This window comes from Spermophilus citellus (assembly GCF_964194105.1).
Source record: "Spermophilus citellus genome assembly, chromosome: 18".
Lineage (NCBI taxonomy): Eukaryota > Metazoa > Chordata > Mammalia > Rodentia > Sciuridae > Spermophilus > Spermophilus citellus.
Genome location: NC_138200.1, coordinates 18,222,966 through 18,249,371, shown reverse-complemented (window position 1 = coordinate 18,249,371; position 26,406 = coordinate 18,222,966). Strand labels below are relative to the sequence as shown.

The following is a 26,406-nucleotide window of genomic DNA, read 5'->3' as shown; positions in this document are numbered from 1 at the left end:
CCTTCCTTCCTTCCTTCCTTCCGTACTGGGAATTGAACTCGGGGACCCTCCACCACTGAGCTACATCCCCAGCCCTATTTTGCATTTTACTTAGAGATAGGGTCTCACTGAATTTCTAAGCACCTTGATGTTGCTGAGGCTGGCTTTGAACTCACAATCCTGCCTCAGCCTCCTGAGCTGCTGGGATTACAGGTGTATGCTACTACACCCATTGGAAGTCTTTTTTATATATGGTTCAATCATTGTTCAGTATACTGGTAAGAAATTTTGAAGTAAAGAATGTTGGTAGACCTTTTGAAAATATTCTCATCTTTCTTAACAGATGCTCCTTGACTTTCAATGAGATTATGTCCCAATAAACAGATAGAAAACACATTTAATGCAGTACAACTAATCTACCAAACACCATAGTTTAGCCAAACATACTTTAACCTTTTTCAGAACAATTACATTAATTTGTAGGCAAATCATCTAACACAAAGCCTATGTCATAATAAAATGTTGAATATATCAGTAATTTATTGAAAAAAAATCAAAATTTGAAGTACAGTTTCTAATGCATACATATCACTTTCACATCATCCAAAAGTCAAAAGATTGTTAAGTCAAGCCATCATTAAGTCAGGGACCCTCTGTTTTAGAGAAGTCATAATGTAATTCAGAAAATAGGAAAGCTTCCATTTGTCTTTCTTGTGTTTACAGTATCAGAATTGGTGGACAATTGAGGAAAGGTGGGAAACATTAATACTTAGTTCTCACAGCTTGGATATTCTGAAATTTTGTATGCTGTATTCTAATATAATTGAATGAATAAGAATACGTGAATAAAACCTCCCTGTAACTCTGAAGCCATTGTTGAACTTTAGGTAATTCATCTTGGTTTTTAAAAACTATTTCATGTAATACAGTGAAAGCCTTTAGCAACATGTTAACTATCATCATCATTCCACAGGCCTGTTGATAATACACTCATACTTATCACCTCAAGGCATTGTTTTAAAGTGTTGATAATAAAGCCTACATTCTTGTAAAAACCTGTGCTCAATAATAGTTTTGTTTGGTTGGTTGGGTGGGTTTTTGTTTTTGTACCTGGGATTGAACTCAGGGAAGCTTAACCACTGAGCCACATCCACCGCCCTCCACTGAGCCACATCTACTGCCCTTTTATTTTTTATTTTGGGACAGGGTCTGGCTAAGTTGCTTGGAGCCTCGATAACTTGCTGAAGTTGCTTAGAGTTTTCAATCCTCCTGCCTCAGCCTCCTGAGCCACTGGGATTATAGGCATGTGTCACTGAACCTGGTTCTTTTGATTTTTTTTTAAATAAATAAAGTGAAAATTTGAGAGTTAACCCCTAAAGATAAAATTAATCGAGAAATGCCTCTGTATCCACTTATCCATTTTAGAATTTTAGATAAATCTTTCCAGATAAAACAGAAAGAAAGAACAGGAGAGGTGATTCATGTAGAGATCATTTCATAAGGTGAGTTACAATTCTTGAAAGATCCACTGTTACAATGTGTATTAAAATGTTGACATGGACTGGGGATGTGGCTCAAGCGGTAGTGGGCTCGGCTAGCATGCGTGCGGCCTGGGTTCGATCCTCAGCACCACATACAAACAAAGATGTTGTGTCCACCGAAAACGAAAAAATAAACATTAAAAAGTTTTTAAAGATTATTTTTTAAAATGTTGACACTAGCCTATAGATCCACATTATTTGTCTAAAATTCAAGGTAAATTAGAAATCAATAATAGAGTAGCAAATATAAGTAATCCACTTGAAATTTTTCTTTTAAGACTTATGATGAAAACTTTCAACATGGAGAAAAGCAGAAACAATAGTAAAATTGCTGCCATTGTTAATAACATTTTGTCTTATTTATTTTATCTGTCACTGTATCTCTTGTACAGTCATTTCTACATTTGAGAAAACATCAGCTGTCACTCCTAAATATTAGTCTATTACTTTTGAGCCCCATCATTTTACACAATTTTGAATTTTTATTGAAGAGTTTAAGGAAATTGTAAAATGCCTTACATTCTGCATTTGATTGTTTATACTGTCATTTAACTTGTTCTTTTTATTCCCTTTTTACATACATATATTATAAAGATTTCATTGGGTTCTAAAGAATATTTCCAAGCTGACACTGCCTATATCTAGAAACTTTCCATAATTAGTCAAACTTAAAACTTGGTACGCATTGTTGGAGTCTATTATAAGGCTCCCTTATACAGTGAATAATCTGAATGGTGATATTTTTGTATCTCTATTTGTATAGTTATTATAAAGAGAAAATCAAATTTTGAAATTCTTGTCTATTTAGAGAACAGCAATATGAGATGCCTATGCATCAGAAACATTTTAATTTTTATTGTATTTACTTACTTATTTTGAGATGAAGTCTTGCTATGTTGCCAAGGCTGCCCTTGAACTCCAGGGCTTAAGTGTTCCACCTGTCTAAGCCTCACAGGTAGCTGGAATTCTAGGCACAGGCCTCCATACCTGGCAGTATTATAATTTGAGGCCAAAGCTGTAAAATTGAAATATTTGTTTATATATAATAGTTTTAATACCAACAGGAAACCATTTTGTTCACCTCTTCATTCTCCACCAATGTAATAATTGCCAGAGTATATGTAATTACTAAAGCTATTAAAAGAAGAAATAATCATATTCAGTTGTTCTGGGGCTGGTTTTTGAAAAGAATTACCTTTCTCATTGAGTCACTGTGTTGCAAATCAACAGACCACAAGCTTGATTTAATTATTTCTCAATGTATACTCTTCTATACCATTAGCTGTGGTCTGAATGTTTATACCTCCCCAAAATTCTTATATTGAAATCCTATCCCTACGAAGATGGTTTTAGGAGGTGAGGCCTTGAGAATTTATTGGTCCTGGGAGTAGAGCCCTCATGAGTGGATTACTTTCTCAAAAAGAGGCCAAGAGAGGGGCTAGGGTTGTGGCTCAGGAGTAGAGTGCTTGCCTAGCATATGCAAGACACTGGGTTCAATCCCCAGCATCACATAAAAATAAATAGAATAAAGGTATTGTGTCCAACTGCAACTAAAAAAATATTTTTTTTAAAAAAAGATGCCAAGAGAGACCCCACCACTACTCTTTCTGCCATGTGAAGTTAAAGTGAGAAGATAGTTGTTTATGAAAAAAACAGGCCCTCATCAGGCATCAAATCTGCTGGCACCTTGATCTTGAAGTCTCCAGCCTCCTGAACAGGAGAAGTGAATTGTCTATAAGCCACCAAGTCTATAGTATTTTGTTATAGTAATCCAAGTGGACCAAGATACCACTGTGCCATGGGTTTTTTTTTTTTTTGCTTCAATATCAAAGAATATTGATTATGACAATTCAAAATTATTTGACTGTTGTAGGTCTTTTTCACTTGCATATTTTTAAATCAACATCAGTTTCTATGGAGAGGAAAAAGCTGCTGGGATTATAAAGTGGATTGCATTGAATCTATTAGTCAATATGGAGATAATTCACATTTTAACACTATTAAGTCCACCACCCACAGCATGTATTTCTCCTTTTATTTACATTTCTAATTTCAGCAATATTTTGTAATAATCAGAGTCAGGTCCTCTATATATTTTGTGAAATTTATCCCTAATTAAGTAATAATTCTGTCATGGCAAGTACTCTTGATAAACAATTAGAAAAAGATCTTTAACTACTGTAGGAATAATTTTTTGCATCTTAATTTTCCTATTACCTAATTAAATTCCTTTGAGTTCCAGTAGCTTTTTGTAGATTTCTTAGGATTTCTATACACAAAATTAAGACACTTCTTTCTATCCAGTCTCAATATTCAACTCATACTGTGTTTTCTAGTTCCACGTTGAAAGTGTAAGAGTGGACATACTTGGCTTTTGTCTAAGGATTGAAAAGATTTGTACTGACATGCTCAAATTATCACAACTCATGTCAGTAGAAATCCTTTAAGCTGACTACTGTGTATTTTATAAAATATATTAATTTTTTGCTTTTTGGACAAAGCTGTCCCAAGATCACCTTGCAATTCCCCTGCACCATTGCTGGAAGTAATAATTTCTCTAAGAAATCTCAATTAACTTTGTAGGGAGTGATATAAAAGATGAAACATTGTGGACTGAATGTTTGTGTTCCAAAAAAAAAAAAATGCATACGTTAAAGCCAAGATCAACAATAGTATGATATTTGGAGGTGAGGGAAATAATTAGGTTAGATGAGTCATGAGGGTAAAGCCCCCATAATGAGATTCGAGTCCTTACAAGATAAGAAGAGTGATCTATTCCTCCCTCTCAACCCCTCATCCCCCACCAAAGAAAGACCTGTGAGCACACAGTGAGAAGGCAGTCATCTACAAGCCAGGAAATGTGCTCTTACCAAGAACTCAACAAACACACTAGCATCCTGAACTCAGACTTTTTCAGCCTCCAGAACTATGAAAAATAAATGTCTGTTGTTTAAGCCACCCAATATTTGGTATTTTGGATAGCAGTCTGAGCTGATTAAAGACAGATCTTGTTACTACAAATGGGTTCTGTTACACAACTATCTAAAAAATATGGAAGTGGTTGTGGAACTAAGAGAAAGGAATTTTGAGGTGCATGTTAGACACATGCCAAGCTAGGAGAAGCCAAGATTGCTGTAAAAGGACTTACAAAGATGATTCTGGTTAGGGCTCAGGAAAAAAAGAAAAAAGTTGTACAGAAAGTTTCCAACTCCTTTAAGAATACATAAATAACCATGAACAGAATTTTGAAAAAAAAATAGATGGTAAAGGCCATTCTGATGAGGTTTCTGAAGGAAATGTGGAAAATGTGTTAGACAATGGAGAAAAGGCTATCCATGGTATAAAGCAGCAAAGAATTTAGCTGAATTTTGTTCATATTGTAGTGTTTTGTAGGAAGTAAAATTGGATATTTAGCTTAGGAGATTTCTAAGCATAGTCATAAAGAAGTGGCTTGGGTCCTATTGATGACCTATAGTGAAATATAAGAAGGATGAAATGAATTGAAGAATTATTTATTCAACAAAACAAACAATAACAAAAAAGAAACCAAAAGATTGTTTATGTGTCACAAAATGAGAAAGTGTGTTTGGAAGAAAAATCCAAGGGTATGGCCAGGTACCATTGGTAAGATTAGTGTGGGTATGAACCAGCAACCTAATCAGCTCTCAGCAAAAACTCTGCCAGTTTGAACTGAAGGGGACAGAGACAAGAAAATATGAAGGAAGGCTGTTGACTTCTTAGATATCACAGGACTGAATTACAGAGCTATTTTCAGGAGTGCCAACACCTCAGTATCAATAGACCAGACTGCAGCTGCTCAGAGTCCAGGGGATGGGGCAGTCTGGAGTCTTGAGGGCACAACTTCCACCCAGCAGTGTCTTTGGGTAAACCAATACTCAGGATGCAACTGTACCTGAAAGGCTCACAGCATCACAGATAGTGGAGCATTGAATAAAAAAGGATTATTTCTAAAATTTACCATGTTGTCTTATTTGCTTTGATAGGGTTTAGAGTCAGTTGGGTTTCTCCTCCTCTTTCTTCATTGCAATTTCTACTTTTGAACTGGATTGTCTATTCTACCATTGTGTTTTGGAAGAACATAGCTTGTCAGATTTCCTGGGTTCATAAGTAGAATGGAATTTTGCCTCTGGTTAAATCATACTTCAAGTCTCACCCATATTTGATTTAGATTTAGATGAGATTTTGGACCTTAGGATTGAGAGTCAATGCTGCAGCGGGGCACAGATTACACACTTGTAGGATTACACACTTGTAATCCAAGTGACTCAGGAGGCTGAGGCAGGAGGATTGCGAGTTTAAAGCCAGCCTCAGCACTTTAGCGAGATGCTAAGCAACTCAGTGAGACTTTTTCTCTAAATAAAAATATGAAAAACAGGGCTGGGGATGTGTCCCAGTGGTTTGAGTGCCCCTGAGTTCAATCCCCAGTACCCAAAAGAAAAAAAAGTCAATGCTGGAATGAGTTAAGATCTTTGGGGGTAATATGGAATGAATTTATTTTGCATGTGAGAGGGACATGAATTTGAGGGTGACTAGGAGGGAAATGTTATGGACTGAAATTTATGCCCCCCAAAATTCATAGGTGGAAGCTCTAATTACCAGTGAGATGTTATTTCAAGGTAAAGCTTTAGGTAATTAATTTAGATGAAGTCAAGAGTGTGGAGCCCTCATGATAGATAAGATTAGTGCCCTTAAAAGAAGATGTGGTGGGGCTGAGGGTGTAGCTCAGTGGTAGAGTGCTTACTTAGCACATGTGAGGCATTGGGTTCGATCCTCAGCACCACATAAAAATAAATAAATAAAGATGTTGGGTCCATCTAAAAACAAAACAAAAAAATCTGGTTTTCTCTCTCCTTTCCATGTGGATGCATCAAGGTGAGGCCCTGTGAACACACAGGAGAAAGCAGATCTGCAGACTAGAAGGAAAGCTGTCATCAAGAGTCCAGCCACACAGGCACCCTCATCTCAGACTTCCAGCATCCAAAATTGTGGATGAAATAAAATGTCCACTGCTTAAACCCCAGTCTATGGTGCTTTGCTATAGCAACTTGAGCTAAGATAAAAGCAAAACCCTGGATGCTCTGCTCACTATATTTTAGGTGATATTTCTTAACCAATTCAGTTCATAGTGATAAAAACATTTTTAACCAAATTTATTTATTTTACATAGAGAAAGTTTCCATTTAAAAAATAATAATCATTAGGTTTAGCTTTGGCTTTGTAATTTTTTTCCTTCTTGGACTAAATGTCTTCATTTCCAGTTAACAAAGTTCCTGTCTACTTTTTAAAAAATATTCTTTTAGTTATACATGGACACAATATCTTTATGTTGTTTATTTATTTTCATATGGTGCTGAGTGCTGCAGTCTTGGTTGGGCACAAGATCACGAGCCACTCACAGCTTTGTAGATTCAAACAGCAATTCTTTATTCCCGAACTCACACCGGCCTCTACACACGGCCTCTACACACGTTCTGGGGAAATCCCAGTTCTGCCGCCGCCCAATTCACCTACTCCACGAGGCTTTCTTTTCCAATACTTTCTGAATCTCACGAGAACTCAACGGGAACTCAAGGATCGGGCGTGCCTGAGGCAGCAGGATACGCCCTATTCCCCTGCAGGGTACACCTTAAACCTGGAACTTCCCTAAACCCAAGGATGGGATACTCCCTAAAACGTGATCAGCTCTAAACCCGGATCCGCCCTGGTCCTTGAGCAAGGTCACCTTACTAAAGCATACATGCAATGTCCCAGCGAATGTCCTCTAAGCAACATGGGGTACGCTGGCAAGGAAATTTCGATGCGTCATTCCTACTTGGCAATGGCCCTCAGCAGCTGAGGATAGAACCCAGCGCCTCACATGTGTGAGGCAAGCGCTCTGCCACTGAGCCCCAGCCCCAGCCCCTTTCCACTTGTTGTTATAATGGAAACACAATATTTTCAGAACAACATTACTAAGGTTACTATAAAAATAAAAGTGCTGAATACTTTTAACTTAAATATTTAGAAATAATTAACATGTCTGATGCCATATTTAAAAATACATAGAAAGTTACGTTTTAGTCACCGCTACAAGACAGGATGGACCCCCCCACCTAAACTTTAGTTCATATATGGAGACTGATGAACACACACACACACACACACACACACACGTGAAAGGGTTGTTATATATAGTGAGGTCCCCTGGGGTCAGGCTTGGGTTTTTATTGTGCTTAAGATGTGGGATCACTTTCTTACCAGCTTGACTGGATGTGAGGTACAAGAAGAAGAAAGAGATGAGACTTAAAAGCTATGAGCAAACATCAAAAAGTGGAGTCAGACTCTTCATTACAGTTCACCCCTGAAGTTTGGTTGATGACTGAAACATGCCATGTTTTGTTTAACTGAATTTGAACTTGTTAACAACAGCCATTATAGCATGCTATGAGACCTGAAGCCTGAAGCCTGTTAGGAAGGTGGACTTTCCACTGAGAGTCTCATGCAAGTGCCCAGCAGGTGCATTCAGAGAAGTGAGAAGAATACTTGGTCATTGTCAGTAATGTCTGGGATTCTGAAAGGGACAAGTGCCTCACTGAGGCCTGGTAAGATATTCCCAGAGTTCTTTATCCCAAAGGGGAAACCCTTTGGACAATGGCCTAAGAGTCTGTAAAAATTTCTAGCCTGAAGCCAAGTATAACCTTGACATTACGGAGACCAGGGAGAGGAGAGCATGCTGATTGCAAATCACCTTTGTGCCACCATCTACCTCATTCCTGTTAGTTACCCAGTGCTAGCTGAAGTCCACACTGGCAACTGCTATTTCCTCCAAATTAATTTCTTAAGTTGCTTGTGGCTGCACATCAGCACAGAATACTTCAGCAGTACTGGGCCATCCATTTCTCCCCAAGGTTCTCCCTGTGCATACCATGAGAAAACCTGCAGAAATGATAAACGCCAAACCCACGGGGCACTTGGCAAGTGAAGAATAAAAGGATACTTACAAAGTATTTTCCAAATAAAACCATGATTTTAAAATAATTAAAAACCTCAGCAAACTAGATAGAAATAGAAGGGAAATTCCTCAACTTGATAAAGAACAACTACTGAAAAAAACGAACAAGCAACTTCAATCATAATGATGAAAGACTGAAATCTTTCCACTTAAAATCAGAAACAAAGAGTGGATTTCCGATGACACCACTCTTACTGTAACTTGAATTCTAGCCACTACTACAAGACAGGAAATGTAAACAGATTAGAATGGAAGAAATAAAACCATCCTTGTTTTCAGGTGGCAAGATGATCTATGTATTAATTGATATGTTTGCTAAGGCTGTCATGACATTATTCAACAGACTGGGTTGCTTAAGCAACGTAAAAATATTTTCTTTCTGTTCTGGAGGCTGAAAGACCAAGATTAAGGTGTGGGTAGTTTTGATTCATCCTAAGGCCTCTCTAGTGGAATTACAGACGGCCACCTTCTTGCTGTGTCCTCCTATGATCTTTCCTTGGTGTGCACACATCCCTGTGTGCTTCTCTCCAAACAAGACGTCTCCATCCAATAAAACTATCCTTCAAAAGTGATGAAGAAATTAATGCATTTCCACCTGAGGGAATTCATCACCAATAGGCCTGTTCTACAAGAAATGCTAAAGGAAGCCCTTCAGGTTAAAATGAAAGGACACTAGACAGTAACTCAAAACTATGTGAAAACATAAAGATAACTGGCATAGGTTCATACACAGGAAACTTTAAAAGCTTGTGTTATTGTAGCTCCACTTTTTTCTACAGTATTTAAGGGAATGATATATTTTAAAAATATTAATCTAGGTTTTTGGACATAAAATGCAAAAAAAAAAGATTTTGTGACATCAATAACTGAAGGTGTTAGGAATGGAATTCATAAGAACAGAGTTTTCTATGTTATCAAATAAGGTGGTATAAGTTCAAGTTAAAATATTATGACTCTAGGATATTAAGTGTAATCCCAAAGAAAGTGGTCATAAAATATATACAAAAGAAAATTAAAATGTTTCACATTTTTAAAATTAAACATAAAAGAAGCTTGTAGTGCCTAAAATAAAGAACAAAAAACACCAAAAACAAGTAGCAGAATGACAGAAGTAAGTCTTCCTTGTTAGTAGTTACTTTAAATATAAATTATTCAGCTCTTAAAGAAACACAGAGATTGGTAGACTGCTTTACAAAACAATACAAACAATTGAAAAATCCCATGATCCAATGATATGCTGTCTGTGGAAGACTCATTTTAGATTCAAAGGTTCAGATAAGTTGAAAGTGAAAGGATGGGAAGACATTCCATGTAAATAGTAACCAAAAGAGGGCAGGGGTGGCTATGTAGGTATTAAACAAAGTATACTTAAGAAAACAACAAAAGGCATTATATATTTAGATTCAATACAACAAGAACACATGTAAACATTTACACACTGCTGTGGTTTGGATAAAGTTTAATGTGTCCCTCAAGGTTCAAACACTGGAGGCTTCGTTACTATTGTGATGGTGTTGAGGTGGTAGAACCTCTAAGAGGCAGGCAGGACCTAGTGGGAGATGGTGAGGTCATGGCGGTACTGGCCTAAGAAGGGTTCATGCTGGTCTCAAAGAGTGGAAGAATTTTCACAAAAATTAGTTGTTATGAAGCAAGTTCATGGGTTTCCACTGTCTCTTACTTTCTGTCTTGTCATGTGACCTCTCCCTCACATGTGCTCCCATGATGACATCCACCATGTCATGATGCAGCCAAAAGGCCCTTGCAAGAATCAAGAAGATGCTCTAGAATCTCCAGAATTTTATTCTCTTTTCTTAAGACAGCAGCCAGCCTCAGGTATTCTGTTGTAGCAACACCAAGTGGAATAAGACATACCAGGTGTAGGGATGTAGCTCTGGGGTAAAACTCTTGCCTCGCATGCATAAAGCCATGGGTTCAATTCCCAGCACCACAAAAAGAAATAAAAATAATTTTAAAAATAAAGTATATTTCTCAGGAAGAAAAGATAGAGGACTCAAATTATTAAAATTAGAAATGAAAGTGAAGATATTATTATTGATTCTACAGAAATAAAAACTTGACAATAGAGCACTATGAACACCTGTATCCTAACAAATTGGATAACTTAGACATATGGACAAATTCTTAGAAACAAAAAACTTACCAAGACTGAGTCATGAAAAAAATAGAAAATCTGAATAGACCAATAAGTAGTAAAGAGAGTGAATAAAAAAAAAATATACCCTACCCCCCAAATCCCTGAACCTGAAAATTTAACCAATGCATTCTACCCTTTAAAGAATTAACACCAATATTTCTCAAACTTTTCAAAAAATTGTAAAAATAGGAAACACTTCTTAACTCATATCATGAGGCTAGCTAGCATTGTCCTGATACCAAACACCAAAACCACTACAAGAAAACTACCAACCAATATCCCTTATGGACAATGATGCAAAAAACTAGGAAACCAAATCCCACCCTGTCTAGATGGAATTTACTTCTTAAATGCAAGCATGTCTGACATGAAAATTTATCAATGTAATACACTAGTATCAACAGAATAAAGGGACAAAAACACCAACTCATATGATGCTCATAAAACATTTGACAAAATTCAACACCATTTCATGATTTTAAAAAAAACATGGAATAAATTAAGAATAGAGGAAATTACCTCAACATAAGCCAATTATGAAAATTCACAGCTGAAATCATACTCAATGAAATACTTAGAGCCTTCTGATCAGTAACAAGGATGCTCCCTTTCTATATTTCAACACAGAACTATAAGTTCTAGTCACAGCAAGTAGGAAAAAATGAAAGTAAAAAGAAATATAAAGGCACCAAAACTGGAAAGAAAAAAATAAAACTGTTTGCAAATGATATTTTCTTATATGGAGAACATGCTAAAGCACCACACACACACACACACACACACACACACACACACACACACATTAGAACTAACAAATTCAGCAAAGTAGCAGGATAAAAAAAATCAATGCAGGAAAAATGGGTGCTGCTACTCTACACTAATAATAAAAATTTCCAAAAAGAAAATTATGGAAACAGTTTCATTTATAATAGCATCAAAAAAATATGATATTTAGGAAGTAAGCTGGAATTCTTTCAGTCTTAAAAAGAAGAGATTCTGGGCTGGGGCTCAGTGATAGTGCACCTGCCTAGCATGTGTGAGGCAATGGATTAGATTCTCAGCACCACATATAAATAAATAAAGTTCTATCAACAACTTAAAAAATATTAAGGGGCTGGGATTGTGGCTCAGCAGTAGACCACTCGCCTAGCAGTGGTGGGGCCGGGGTTCAATCCTCAGCACCACATAAAAATAATGTGTTATGTCCATCTACACCTAAAAAAAAATAAAATTTTTTTAAAGGAATCTATTTTTAAAATTTTTTAAAAAGAAGAAATTCTGACACATGTGACAGCACTGATGAACTTTGAAGACATTATACCAAGGGAAATAAGCTAGCCACAAAAACAAATGCTTATGATCCCACTTATATGAGGCATTGAGAGTTGTCAAATTCACACAAAGAGGAAGTATAATGGTGGTTTCCAGGACCCGGGATGGGAAGGAAGTGGTGAAGGTGGTCCCCCTCCCACTGTCTCGACAGAGTCACAGTGAGGATGAATGCTGGCAAAGCCACTCTCCCACTGTCTTGACAAGGTCACAGTGAGGATGAATGCTGGCAAACCGAAATCATGAGACCCTTTTTTATGTAATTGGGACTTTTCATTTTCATGCTCATGTTCCTGACAGGAGGCATGAGTATGTTAAATGGTAACCCAAATTAAATTTCAGGTGGCTTGAACATAATAGGTAGTTCATGCCTTGAAGGCTGTTCTACTACCCCTCAGTATGACAAGAACAAAATAGAAGGCTGCTCCTCTATCTCAGTACACTGACAAAACTGATAATGGACAACAATCATTCTCTGAAAGGTCATGAGAATTTTAAGCACCACATTGATTATATCAACTAAGAATCCAAGCCCATATTTCTGGCCTCTTAGAAAGCCTAATCATTAGGCTTATTGCACAAAGCCCACCATATGTAGTTTTATTTTTGATTAAGGAAAAGTTATGTTATACACTTAGGAAAGTTAAGACATATGAAGATATATTCTCCTCTTTTCTATAAACCCTCTTTTACTTCACATAGGGACTTATGATGAGCATAGTTAATGTTGGCGGTAAGTGGACTGATGTTTAGAACTTGCCTTTTACTGAGAGAGATTACAAAGATATAAGAACTAGTGCACCTTGGGGCTGGGATTGTGGCTCAGTGGTAGAGCGCTTGCCTAGCATGTGAGGGACCCAGGTTTGATCCTCAGCACCACATAAAAATAAAGGCATTGTGTTGTGTCCATCTACACCTAAAAAATAAATATTCAAAAAGAACTAGTGCACCTTGACTAAGAAACAAAGAAACTCTTTGAGGAAAGCAGTTCAACCAGTGAATGAGAATAAATGTAGGAATTAATTAAAGCAACCTTGTAAGACATCTTTTTAGAATAATGATAGAAATATTATTTTGTTTAGATTCTTGGGTTTATAATTCTTAAGTTTTTAGCTGTATGGCTTTCTGATATGCTTTAAGAATGGTTTATAGAATTTAAGAATGTTTTGTAGACTTTAGGATATTTTAAGTATAAGATTTAAGGGGATTTCTTTAGATGGGAATTTTGGATTAAAAATAAGGTGCAAGTATACTTTAAACTTAAAGGTTAATGATAGGTGAGGAGACTTAGAGTCTGGTTACGTAGTTTGGCATTAGTTAATAAGAAAATAGCATATCTTGGGAAAAATAGTACATCTTCAGAAAAATCTGAAAAATGTAAATTAGTGATGCATTTTATTAACGATTCTGTACCCTTTTTAAAGAGAGAGAGAGAGAGAGAGAGAGAGAGAGAGAGAGAGAGAGAGAGAATTTTTTTAATATTTATTTTTTAGTTTTCGGCAGACACAACATCCCCATTTGTATGTGGTGCTGAGGATCGAACCGGGCCGCACACATGCCAGGCGAGTGTGCCACTGCTCGAGCCACATCCCCAGCCTGATTCTGTACCCTTAGTAAATGATAACTAAATGCCACATCCTGAAAAAATGTAAATTGATGTTACATTTTTCTATATCCCTAATGATGGTTAAGAAAATGTCACATCTTGGCAAAGTTTTTGAAATTGTATAATCAATGATGTATTTTGAATCCATAATGATGAGAAAAATTGCAATAAAAGATGACCCAGAGAAAGCTGTGTTAGATTTCTCTCTCTGGAGATTGCTCCAATGGAACAACCTCTGTTTCCCTCCTTTTCATTGATGCCACTCATCCTTCAGGACTCCCTGGACCCCGCTAGGGCAGAACCCCATCAAGGAAGGACAATGGTAACTATTATTTAGTTGGTATAGATTTCAGTTTTGCAAAATGGAAAAGAATTCTGGAAATGGATGCTAGTAATGGATGTAAAACAATATAAGTATACTTAATACCACTGAACTGTACACTTAACATGATTAAGGTGCCAATTTTTTTTTTGCTATGTACTTTAAAACTTCTAATAAATCAAAAAAAATTGTGGTGTACTCATCCAACAGTTCTCTGCTCAGCAGTAAAAGGAATGAACTAGACAAAGCCACAACCCAGAGATTCTCAAAATAATTATGCTTTCACATAGTCATTCTCTTCCTGTTGAAATCTAAAACAACTTAGTCAACATAATTGTTAAAAGAAAAGATAATTGTGCTCAGTATAAAAGAAATCAGACTAAAAAAGAGTATAATATTCTATGATTCTAATTATATGCAATTTGAGAAACATTAACAAATCTATAGTGAAAAAAAAGGTAAATCAATGGCTTTCCTAGGACTGCAGGAAGGGGTAATAAAGGGGTATGAGGTGGCTCTATGGGTGATGGATATGTATGGGAGGCCATCCTCACACGTGACTTGAGTTACCTCCCTGGCTGGGCCAGAGGTGCTTAGGCACATCTTGTGTCCAGAGCTTTCCCCACCCTCCTCAGGTCCGAGGGCTTGTCCGTGTGGAGACGTGTCTGGCCACTACCCCAAAGTCCCAATTGTCACCCCTGGTCTTGGGACACTGCCCCCCTTAATCTTTTTTTGGGGGGGGCATTTTTTTTATTGGTTGTTCACAACATGACAAAGCTCTTGACATATCATATTTCATACATTAGATTGAAGTGGATTATGAACCCCCAATTTTACCCCAAATGCAGATTGCAGAATCACGTCGGTTACACATCCACAATTTTACATAATGCCCTATTAGTAATTGTTGTATTCTGCTACCTTTCCTATCCCCCACTATCCCCCCTCCCCTCCCCTCCCATCTTCTCTCTCTACCCCATCTACTATAATTCATTTCTCTCCTTGTTTATTTTCCCATTCCCCTCATAACCTCTTATATGTAATTTTGTATAGCAATGAGGGTCTCCCTTCATTTCCATGCAATTTCCCTTTTCTCTCCCTTTCCCTCCCATCTCATGTCTCTGTTTAATGTTAATCTTTTCTTCCTGCTCTTCCTCCCTGCTCTGTTCATAGTTGCTCTCATTATATCAAAGAAGACATTTGGTATTTGTTTTTTAGGGATTGGCTAGCTTCACTAAGCATAATCTGCTCTAGTGCCATCCATTTCCCTGCAAATTCTATGATTTTGTCATTTTTTATTGCTGAATAGTACTCCATTGTGTATAGATGCCACATTTTTTTTTTATCCATTCATCTATTGAAGGGCATCTGGGTTGGTTCCACAGTCTAGCTATTGTGAATTGTGCTGCTATGAACATCGATGTGGCAGTATCCCTGTAGCATGCTCTTTTAAGGTCTTCAGGGAATAGTCCAAGAAGGGCAATAGCAGGGTCAAATGGTGGTTCCATTCCCATCTTTCCCAGGAATCTCCAAACTGCTTTCCAAATTGGCCGCACCAATTTGCAGTCCCACCAGCAATGTATAAGTGTACCCTTTTCTCCACATCCTCGCCAGCACTTGTTGTTGTTTGACTTCATAGTGGCTGCCAATCTTACTGGAGTGAGATGGTATCTTAGGGTGGTTTTGATTTGCATTTCTCTGACTGCTAGAGATGGTGAGCATTTTTTCATGTACTTTTGATTGATTGTATATCCTCCTCTGAGAAGTGTCTGTTCAGGTCCTTGGCCCATTTGTTGATTGGGTTATTTGTTATCTTATTGTCTAATTTTTTGAGTTCTTTGTATACTCTGGATATTAGGGCTCTATCTGAAGTGTGAGGAGTAAAAATTTGTTCCCAGGATGTAGGCTCCCTATTTACCTCTCTTATTGTTTCTCTTGCTGAGAAAAAACTTTTTAGTTTAAGTAAGTCCCATTTGTTGATTCTTGTTATTAACTCTGGTGCTATGGGTGTCCTATTAAGGAATTTGGAGCCCGACCCCACAATATGTAGATCGGAGCCAACTTTTTCTTCTATCAGACGCAGAGTCTCTGATTTGATATCAAGCTCCTTGATCCATTTTGAGTTAACTTTTGTGCATGGCGAGAGAAAGGGATTCAGTTTCATTTTGTTGCATATGGATTTCCAGTTTTCCCAACACCATTTGTTGAAGATGCTATCCTTCCTCCATTGCCCCCTTAATCTTCATTGGATGGGATTTTCCTCAGAATTTTTTGTTCCCCAATAAAAGTCCACTCCCTGGCGTGTTCTCTCTCATTAGCCTCTTCAGTAAACCTCGCTACCAAATAGGTGGCTGGAGGCTGGAGCTAGGAGGAGCCATCCTGGAGTTAGTTTAAAGGTAATTGGAGTCTTGTCTCTTTAATTCAAAACTCCTTAGAGATTTCTCACGTTTCGAACCTTCATTCATGAAGCTGGTGCTGGTCGCGGGCTAAAGATATGTTTAATATCATAATTATGGTTTGATTCCCTGAGTATTTCAAAATTTATCAAATGTGTGCAGGTATAGTCAATTATTGTGTGACAATTATATTTTAACAAGACATTAAAAGAATTTGTTGCACATAAAAATCTGACCACCCATTTTAGAAAACTAGTAGATTTAGTAACCTTTATATTAACTCTGCCATCTCTCTCCTCATGCCTTGGCAAGCAAAAAATGTGACATCCATGGAGAACAGGATCCTTTCTCTTAATAGAAAGGCTAGCAATGGCTTTGAGATGCATTGTGCATAGAGCCTACAGTATGTTTAGATTATTTGCTCTCGCAGCAAACTTATTTGTAGGACAGACATGGTAAGATTCTGAGAATTTCAGCAAACCCTGAATTCTGCACAGCCACATTCAAAGGAGGCTTGTGGATGCACTTTTAGTGTAGATCCATTCCTGCTGGTTTGTGATAATCTCACCTATGCCCTATAATCATGCTCCATGTTTCTGTACAAATTATGGGTCCACCTGGGCTTGGAACATCTTGGTAAAAAGAGACATCTGTTAGCAGATGCTGAACCTCAGGTACCAGTTAAATAGCAACTGCTTAATACTGCTAGGGAAAAAGAAATACATTAGCTCCTGAAAGCTTCCACCTTATCTAGCATCCATAGGAAATCTCCCCTGTGCAGATTATTGGGTGAACAAGGTTCAACATCTGTCTGACAGCTCCTCATAGAGCCTACTCTCAGAGCTTCTCTCTGGTGTGTTGTTGTGTTGAACAAAGAGGGACACATCCTCTAAGTATGAACTGCTCCCAGATGCCTTAGAGGTTGTCACAACTGCCCCCTCCTTAGGATAACATGGTCATATTATGAAAATTCATAGCATTCAGACTGCAAAAATGGGCTCACCAAGCCACATGATCTTTCCTTAAAACCCCTGGGGAGCAATGCACAAGGCCAGACCTGGGCTGAGTTGTTCTTTACCATCAAACTGTTTCTTCTGAGGCAGTAAATTTGGAGGCACACACAACACTTCTTTAATTTAGTAGACATTTGTTCTGTTCTCATCCCACTCCTAACAGTGATCAGAACACAGAGATTAAAGGTGGCTTTATCAATAAAGCCCTTATTATCACACAAAACAGCAATGTGCAGTAGGTATTTGGGCCAGGTAACACAGAGGCTGAATAAGTCCATCACAAGAATCACATTAGACCAATGTCCCTGAAAGAGGGAAACCTTTTCTGCAAGCTGCCAGTAGAACCCCACTCAGGTCTTCATGGCTAAAAATGGATCATGTCCACAGATAAATCTGCCACAGGGGAAGGGAAGGACATCTTCCAATGGCCTCAGGCTACTGATCATTCTCTCCAGGGAGCAGAAAGAGCTCTGCCTTCCCTGAGTGCTGTGGAGAGGCTGACATACACTTTGGAGGTCTGTCAGTGGGAGAGCTTCTGTTATAAATCCTCACAGTGACAGAACTCTGATAACATTCACCATCGGAAAATGCAACTCAGCTCCTGGAAGCTTCCACCATATCGAGCATCCATAGGAAATCTCCCCAGTGCAGACTATTGGGTGACCAAGGTTCAACATCTGTCTGAGAGCTCCTCATAAAGCCTACTCTCAGAGCTTCTCTCCGGTGTGTGGTGTTGTGTTGAACAAGGAGGGAGTACATTCTCTATATTCCTTTCTCTGGCGTGAATTTTCTGATGCTGAATGAGGGTGGGCCTTCGGCTGAAGGCTTTCCCACATTCATTACACTCATAAGGCCTGTCTGGTTTGTGAACTTCCTGGTGCTGACTCAGATTTGACCTTTGTCTGAAGGTTTTCCCACATTCACTGCACTCAAAAGGACGTTCACCAGTGTGAAGCCTCTGGTGGTTATTGAGGCTGGAGCTTTTGTTAAAGAATTTCCCACATTCACTGCACTGATATGGTCGTTCACCAGTGTGAAGTCTCCGATGACTATTAAGACTGGAGCTTTGGCTAAACAATTTCCCACATTCGTTGCACTCATAAGGCCGTTCACCAGTGTGAACTCTCTGATGTTTCATGAGGTCAGAGCTTCGGCTGAAGGCTTTTCCACATTCATTACACTCATAAGGCCTGTCTAGTTTGTGAACTTCCTGGTGCTGACTCAGATTTGACCTTTGTCTGAAGGTTTTCCCACATTCACTGCACTCAAAAGGCCGTTCACCAGTGTGAAGCCTCCGGTGGTTATTGAGGCTGAAGCTTTTGTTAAAGAATTTCCCACATTCACTACACTGATATGGTCGTTCACCAGTGTGAAGTCTCCGATGGCTATTAAGACTGGAGCTTTGGCTAAACAATTTCCCACATTCGTTGCACTCATAAGGCCGTTCACCAGTGTGAACTCTCTGATGTTTCATGAGGTAAGAGCTTCGGCTGAAGGCTCTCCCACATTCACTGCACCTAAAAGGTCGTTCACCAGTGTGAACAGTCTGGTGTTGAATGAGACTAGCAATGTGGCTAAAGAATTTCCCACATTCACTGCATTCATATGGCTTTTCTCCAGTGTGAACCCTCCTATGTTGAATAAAGTTGGAACTTCGGCTAAAAAATTTCCCACAGTCACTGCACACATGAGGGCTTTCACCAGTGTGAACTCTCTGATGCTTTATGAGACTGGAGTTTTGGCTAAAGAATTTGCCACATTCGCAGCACTCATAAGGTTTTCCTCTGCTGTGAACCCTCTGGTGTTGAATGAGACCGGTAACATGGCTAAAGAATATTCCACACTTGCTGCATTCATAAGGCCTTTCTCCAGCATGGATTCTCTGGTGCTGAACAAGTGTGGATTTGTCACTCAAAAATTCACCGTCCCTGAATTCACAGCTCTTGTTATGTCTTCGCATAGTTTGAGAATCCACTGCGCCTTCACTGCTCCCGTGTGACTCCTCCACACTTGGAGTGACATGATGCTGCAGAGAGCCTGATGTGGTCGCAAAGTCCTTCCTGCTGTCCCTGCACATGAAAGTCTTCTCTGATGTGTGGTCTCTGAAGGTCTTCATAGGAGAGGCCCTGCCTTCCTCCCTTCTGACAGACCTGTCTGCATTCTGCTGGGCCTGTTGCTGGAGAGGACTTGCATCGACCTTGAACCTTCTCCCATTCACCTCACACATGGATGGCTTCTGCCTGGGATATGTTGCCTGGTAGTCTTTCAACTGTAGGCTATATGTGTCACAAGGGCAGGTCTTCTGGGTAGATAGAGCTGCCTTGGAATTCCTGTCCTGTGAAACTCCTTCTACAGAGACACTTTGTTCAGAAGGTAGCTTCTCACCCTCTCTTCCATGGCAAAAATCTGCAAACAGAGCAATGCTAGTGAAGTTCCTATAAACTTTGATGAAAACACCCCAGTACATATCCTAGTCCAACCCTGGAATGAGTCCATAGAATTGTTGGTAAGGTGAGAGGCCTCAGGACAAAGTAAAAAACGCTATGCTCTGTAGTCTTATGCTTGACCAAGTCACAAGACAAGAGAGGCCTTATTAGAACCAAGAACAAAAGAATGGGGTACAGTACAGGGTGGAGAGGCCGTATCTCTAACTCACTTCTCTCCAAAGCCTTTCAGCCGGGTCTTCACTGCTGTAAACCTTTGAGGGCTATACATCAGGCTAGGCCTGGGAAAATCTGATTCCAACTGAGTTTTCAAGCACTTAAAGGAAATATGCGTATCTCAGGATTTACAAAATGGAATCCAACACTGGAGAGTGCTACTGAGGAAGCTGTAGCAAGGAGGAGACGTGGAGGCCAGAAAGGTGGGGCCCAGCCAGGGACCCAAAGTCAGAGCAGAGATGCCAAGTGGGCAATAGGGAAGGAAAGGTAGAGATGAGTGCGGCCACTGGCTCTGGCACTAATGATGGAATATAAGAAAAATGGTGGACTATTTGAACACATTATTGACACCCCATCCTCCCCAGCTCCCACTCACCAGAACCAGGCCTGCCATAAGCCCCTCTTGCCATGGCCGTTGTCATATCCACTCTGTCAGGCACCCAGGGCTCTTTCCCCATATTCAGTTGGGCAACTATGTGGGACCTGAAAGATGTAAGTCCTGAGGGAAAGACAAGGAAGGTCAGTGGCCAGCACCTACCTGGGGGAACTAACCCACATCAGATCACAGAAAACTCAATATTACAAAAAGAACACACAGAGGAAGTCTGGAAGGAATATCCAGGAAGCAAGTAGCCACCACACAAGCACTTGGAATTTCTGGCACTCAAGCACAGGAAATGTCAGCAAAGGACAGCAGAACCCAAACCACTGTCAGGGATCTAGACGACCATCCAGGTGCGGAGTGGCCAAATCAGATGGGCTCTACCAGGCTGACTGCTAGGCTCCTTGTGCCTGAACACTTCTCTGCAAGGCTCAGGCAGCAGGAGTGGGGCTGATCGGGGACACGAGGATACTGCACACAGCTCCGCCCTGGAACCCACAACACATGGACTGGAAAGTGGAAGCAGTTCCCATGGTCTGGCTGTGAGAAGGAAAGAGCTGTCCCTTGAGCAAAGGGGACAGGCAGAGACAAGCTCAGGACACCTAGGAGGACATGACGGCCTTACCCAGTGAGGCTGTGAGTGCAAAGTTCTCCAGCATCACATCACAGTAGAGGAGCCTCTGAGCCTCGTCCAGCAGTCCCCACTCCTCCTGAGAGAAGTAAATGGTCACATCCTCAAAGGTCACACAGCCCTGCCACGATGAGGACATTTCATTGTGTAATCAGTCTCTCTCCTCAGCATGCCCTACCTGTCCCCTGCTCACCCTCCTCCCTCACCCTGCTCCCCAGCTCCAGGAAGACACCATGCCCAGTTCCTGCTTGCTCTTTTCTCCTGCTCCACGTGACCACTCTGTCAGCCCACAGATGGCCACGGAGCCGTGGGCACAGGGACACCATCTAAGCTCTGGCCCTGACCTGGAGGGACTAAACCCCTCTTCAACCCCCTTCCCTAGTGCCATCTACGTCATGCTTCTCAGGCTCAAACAAAAGGGGGCTCCGTCTTTTCCCCTAATCCCCAGTGTGGATCCCCTCAGCCAAGAGCTCACTCCTGGGTGCGCTTCACTCCTTGAACAATTCTGGACCTCACCACTCCATGTTCGCTGTCACAGCTACCCTCACCCCTGTCCACAGCACAGCCATCTCCATGGACTCCCACATGTCACTCTGCACATGGCACCCAGAGAGTGCTTGACAAATACAACCATGATCCCGTTCTGCTCTGGGCCTTTGGTGTCACCCACTGCCAAAGGTAACCTCACCTCTTCTTCTGAGACCTGACCTGCTCCTGGCTTCAACATGAACCACCCGGAGCACACACAGATGAGGGGTCAGGTGCACTTGGCCCCCTCTGTGTTCATCACTCACACTCAAAGCCAATCCCTCTGCTCTTCCTACTCCCATCCACAGTCTAGATCTTGAATGTCCCCCAAAGTCCCATATGTTGACAACTTGGTCCCCAGCCTGTGATGCTATTGGGAGGGGGTGGAACCTTTAGGAGGTGTGGCCTACTGGAAGGAAATTAGGTCCTTGAAGGGCACATTGGGATCCCAGCCCCTCCTCTCGCTTTGCTTCCTAGCCATCAAGAGCTGAACACACCTTCTCTTCCACAAGTACCACCATGATGGACTATGCATGCATGCTCAAAGCAACAGGGCTAAGCCATGATGGACTGAAACCTCTAAAACCATGAGATACAACAAATCTTTCTTCCTTTTAAGCTGATCACCCCAGGATTTTGTCACAGCAATGTAAAGCTAACTAATACATCCCAGCATCCCACAGCAACAATTGTTGCTGGCAACAATTCCAACTAATTACCTACCCCTGAGCCCATTCCTCAGCCTGACTGAAAATCCCCAGGTTCCATTAAGGGTCACTACAAAATTCTGGTAAGAACAGGGGGTGGATAAGGACAGCCCAAACCTCACTGGAGCGTTACTCAATATCCATCTCCTATCTATGTCACTTGCCAGATGCTTTTATCCCACACAGCACCCCTCACCATGACCACCACTCTTCCTCATCCATTTTTGTGATGCCAAACAAGCCAACCCTGATGCCCAAGCAAGATGTCCTACTCTCAGTTCTCCAGCCACACCTTACTCTTACCAGGATTGTCACCATGACCTGAAGATTCCATCCTCTTAAATCTGCCACCTATCTTCACTCTTGTCAACACATGGATGCCACAATTTGGATGTTTTGCAGAGAGAGAGAGAGAGAGAGAGAGAGAGAGAGAGAGAGAGAGAGACCCCCAAACAAGAGAAGCAAGGGCTATTTCTTCAGAGCTGGCTAAACCAAGGGAGTCAGCCTCCATTGCTGAGGGTTTGGCAGAGGCTCAATGGGAGGCAGAACTGGGGGAAAGCATTATAATGGAGAACAAGGAGAGCTGCAGGTATGCCCTGACTGGAGACAAAGGGCGAGGCTGGCAGATGTCGTTTGTAAGTGGACTCACCAGAAGCAGGGCAGTCTGTATGATGGGTCGGGGGAACACATTTGGCTTTTTGTGTTTGGTCCTAAGTTGGACACAGGAACAACAATCACAGTTGTCAGTTATTAATCAAGCCTGGACCACACAGGTGGCCAATTGTCACTGAAGTTGTTACTTAATTAGCTGGACTATCACTAGAGATGGCAATCTGACTTCCTGCAAGTCTGACTTGCAGCAGGCTGGCCTCCTGGGGTGTGTATGAACATGAGGGGGTGGTTTCCTGGGCAGGTTTCAGGACAAAGTGCCACTTTTACATATGGTCTGGCCATTGTTCAGTTTGCATATTGTTCTCATGCCCTTAATTTACACCTCCCCCGCCCCCGAACATATATTATCCATCCACTCTTCAAATCCACTCAGAATTTCAGGAACATCAGAGATTCAACATGGCTAAAACCTAACCTATTTCCACCAAAAATTCTCGCTAGAACCAACCTTCTCTCTCAGTTAACAGATCATTCATCCTTCCTGCAGCTAAATCCCAGAACCATGGTGTCATTTGTCCTCCTTCTCACCTGCCCATCAGAAAGTCTGCTCAGCAGATCCAGAATCCACCTGCAGTTCTTCTACTGACCTGGACTACTGCAGTGGGCTACTCCTTGGCCTGCCTGATGTCCATCCTCACCACACATTCAAGTTTCCATTCTGCATCCACAGGGAGTCTGGTTAAGATCCAAGTCCTACCACCTTCATCTGCCACAGTCCGGCTGGGCAAAATAACCCAGAGGTGACAAGCAACTTGAAGGTTAAAACGGAAACTACTTTATTGCGAGTGAACTCAGCAGGAACTGAGCAAGAACTCAAAGTAGCTGGCACCCAAGGTAGCAGGAGCCGCTTCTCTGCGGGACAGCAGAGGTACATATACCCAAATAATTACACACAACTTAACTCAGTTAACATCATCTAGATACAGCAGTCAGCCAATAAGGAATCCTCATCATCTTAATGGCTCCCTGGCATTGCTTCACAAACCACTCCTCCTGGCAAACTGCCAGGCACCATCTTGACTTGATTTGCATCCCCAACATTCATCCTCTGCTCTAAATCCTCCAGGGCTCCCAGCACCTTTTGGGTGGGCTGCCTGGTTCCTGCAGACACAGAAACAGTAACCTCACATTTCCTGGCTCCCAACTCACTGCACACAAATACACACACACACCGACCCTCACAAACACTTGTACATGTAGGTTCCTGTGGGCAGAAAACCCTTTCTCCCTCACCCTTCAGAGTGCAGAAATGGAAACTGCTCTGTGTAATTCCTGGCCTGCATTCCAGGACCCTAAGCCTGGAATGACGTTCCCTGCCCCCCCCCCCAGGGTTCTCTGACTCAAGCAGGGAGAGGAGCGCCAGGACCAAGAGGGTGGGGATCCCATCACAGACGGTCTGAAGACCACCTGCTCACCTGCCCGGGGTCCATCAACGCCGCCACAGCCATTGAGGCCTGGGAAAGGTCAGAGGCAGGTGACAGAGGTGGCTCTCAGGGACTCAGCCCCACCACCACCTATCCTGCCAGGCCCGGGTGAGACAGGACCCCGGGCTGAGGGTGGCGCTGCCGCCCTCAGTGCCCCCTCCCTAAGCCGTGTAAAAGGCGCACGCGGCCCCGGCCGCCTCTGCGGGTGCGGAGAGCGCGCGGACCTCCAGACCCCGGCGGACACCCCAGTTCCAGGGGGTCCCGGCTGGTGCAAAGGCGGGACGGAGGGTCCGAGCTTCCCTGTCCTTCCTGCACGATCCGGAAAAGCCCCCCGGGCAGGGTCAGCGGCTAGGCCCCACGTTCCCACCCGATCCAGGGTCTCCGGCTGCGGGGACTCAGAGCCGCTACCGGGAAATGACTCGCCGGACGGTCGCGCAGGAAGTTCCGGCCTCCGCAGCCAGAAGTAAAGCCGCTCTCCTGCAGCCGGTGGCCGGGCGCTAGCCGCCGATGCACCAGCTGAGCCCCAGGACCCGGCCTCGGTTCCGCCCGCGGCTCGGCAGCGGGGGCGGGGCCTGGGCGGGGCCCGGGGCGGCTCCGCCCCGGAGAGGCTCCGCCCCCTCCGCCGGGCCGTCCCTGAGTTTTCTTCTTAAAGGGACCGTTCCCAGCGCTAGGTCACGCCCCGGACGGATCCCGCACCCGTCCTGCCGGTGTGGGTATTGGTGAGCCCTTCACCCCTCACTCAGGGATCTAGATTCACATTGAAAACTGAAGTTAGTACCTGATTGGCGGATCTTTGCGTACGAATATTAAATGTTCTAATTCAGTCCTTCTCAAACCAGGACATTGGCATCGCCTGGGAATTTGTTGAAATGCAAGAATTGGAGACAACAATACAAACTTAAGGACTCCGAAATTCTAGGAATGGGGTTCAATGCCTTAACAAGCCATCTGGGGCGATCAAGCAATCTTGGATTGCTCCAATTTGAGAACAGGGACTCTCTAAAATCCAGTATATAAAATGGGAAAAATAACACTACGCACATCTAATGGGTAACAGGATACATGGAAGGTACATGGTTTCTGCTTTATATAAAAGTTACTGCTATCAACATCATCATCCCAAGACTCACAAACAGGGCTGTGAAAGGGCATTAAGAGACCCTTCTCAGCAAGGTCATTTAGGGTATTTGTCAAAATATAAAATACAATGCTCTCTGACTCAGTAAATACATGAAGGCATAAGGTTGTATCCCTTGGGTCCTTTCATATTATTTTCTCATTCTTCTTTTATGAGATGCATTTATTTTTTTATTTTTAAATTGATTTTAAAATGGTCTGTGCTTATTATGTACAGTATGATATTTTGGAAATAAGCATTGCAGAATGGCTGAATAGAGCTAACTGGCATATGCATTACCTCTAAGAAACAGGAGCTTTTGGCTTCATACAGTCACTCTAAATGGGTGCTGAAAAGGGGCCACCCTGCCATGTTGTTGGTACAAAGGACCATCTTATGGAGGTTCAGGAGAGGAGCTTACATTGCCTGGGCCTTATCTAGCACCCTAACCATCCTGGTGTCCCATTAGCTTCACCTCCTAATACGTGCCAGACTGTCCCCTTCTCACCACCTCCAACCCTACCACCCTGGGCCAATTCACTGTTAATGTACTCCTGAACAGGGGAGTGGACACCTCCCTGGGACCCCCATCAATTCTTGTGTTCTTCATACAGCATCCAGAGTCAGATTTAATCAGATCATGTCACTGGTTAAAACCCTTCCTTGGCCTCCAAACAGAGGTAGAATAAATCCAGATTTCTCATTGTGATCCACAAAGCCCTGTGATCTGGCCCTGCCCTTTCCTCTCTCCTTTCTGGACACACTGTTGTTCACCTGGACCCTGCAATAAACTAAGTTGTCACTTGCCTCTGCATCTTGGCATGTCCCGTCCTTTGCCGGGGATGCTTTCTCTTTGAAACCATCTGTTCAGGCATCAAATCACCTCATTTCCTGTCTATTTACCTTATTACTGCTCTATATCCCCTATGGTA

General features: G+C 41.7%; 1 protein-coding gene and 1 long non-coding RNA gene across 2 annotated transcripts; both read right to left on the bottom strand.

Annotated features, from left to right (window-relative positions):
* Positions 1-10: 10 nt before the first annotated feature.
* On the bottom strand, positions 11-24,921 carry LOC308637151. The gene is made up of 2 exons (XR_014019570.1): positions 24,349-24,921; positions 11-2,535 (listed from the first exon to the last, which is right to left on the bottom strand). It is a non-coding gene; the product is annotated as an uncharacterized lncRNA (long non-coding RNA).
* On the bottom strand, positions 16,181-24,842 carry ZNF792 (zinc finger protein 792). Its single transcript, XM_081273358.1, has 5 exons — positions 24,766-24,842; positions 22,911-22,971; positions 21,021-21,105; positions 20,390-20,512; positions 16,181-19,759 (listed from the first exon to the last, which is right to left on the bottom strand). The coding sequence occupies exons 3-5, from the start codon at positions 21,052-21,054 to the stop codon at positions 18,024-18,026; spliced, it is 1,893 nt and encodes a 630-aa protein (XP_081129484.1). The 5' UTR covers positions 21,055-21,105; positions 22,911-22,971; positions 24,766-24,842; the 3' UTR covers positions 16,181-18,023.
* Positions 24,922-26,406: the final 1,485 nt, after the last annotated feature.

Bases quoted from the DNA above. Each gene is read 5' to 3' on its own strand.
- ZNF792 (XM_081273358.1), bottom strand. From the start codon at position 21,054: ATGCTGGAGAACTTTGCACTCACAGCCTCACTGG. The intron at 20,513-21,020 runs GTAAGGCCGTCA...TCTTTCCCTCAG, and splicing joins TGCACTCACAGCCTCACTGG to GACTTACATCTTTCAGGTCC. The intron at 19,760-20,389 runs GTGAGTGGGAGC...CTCTGTTTGCAG, and splicing joins TTATGGCAGGCCTGGTTCTG to ATTTTTGCCATGGAAGAGAG.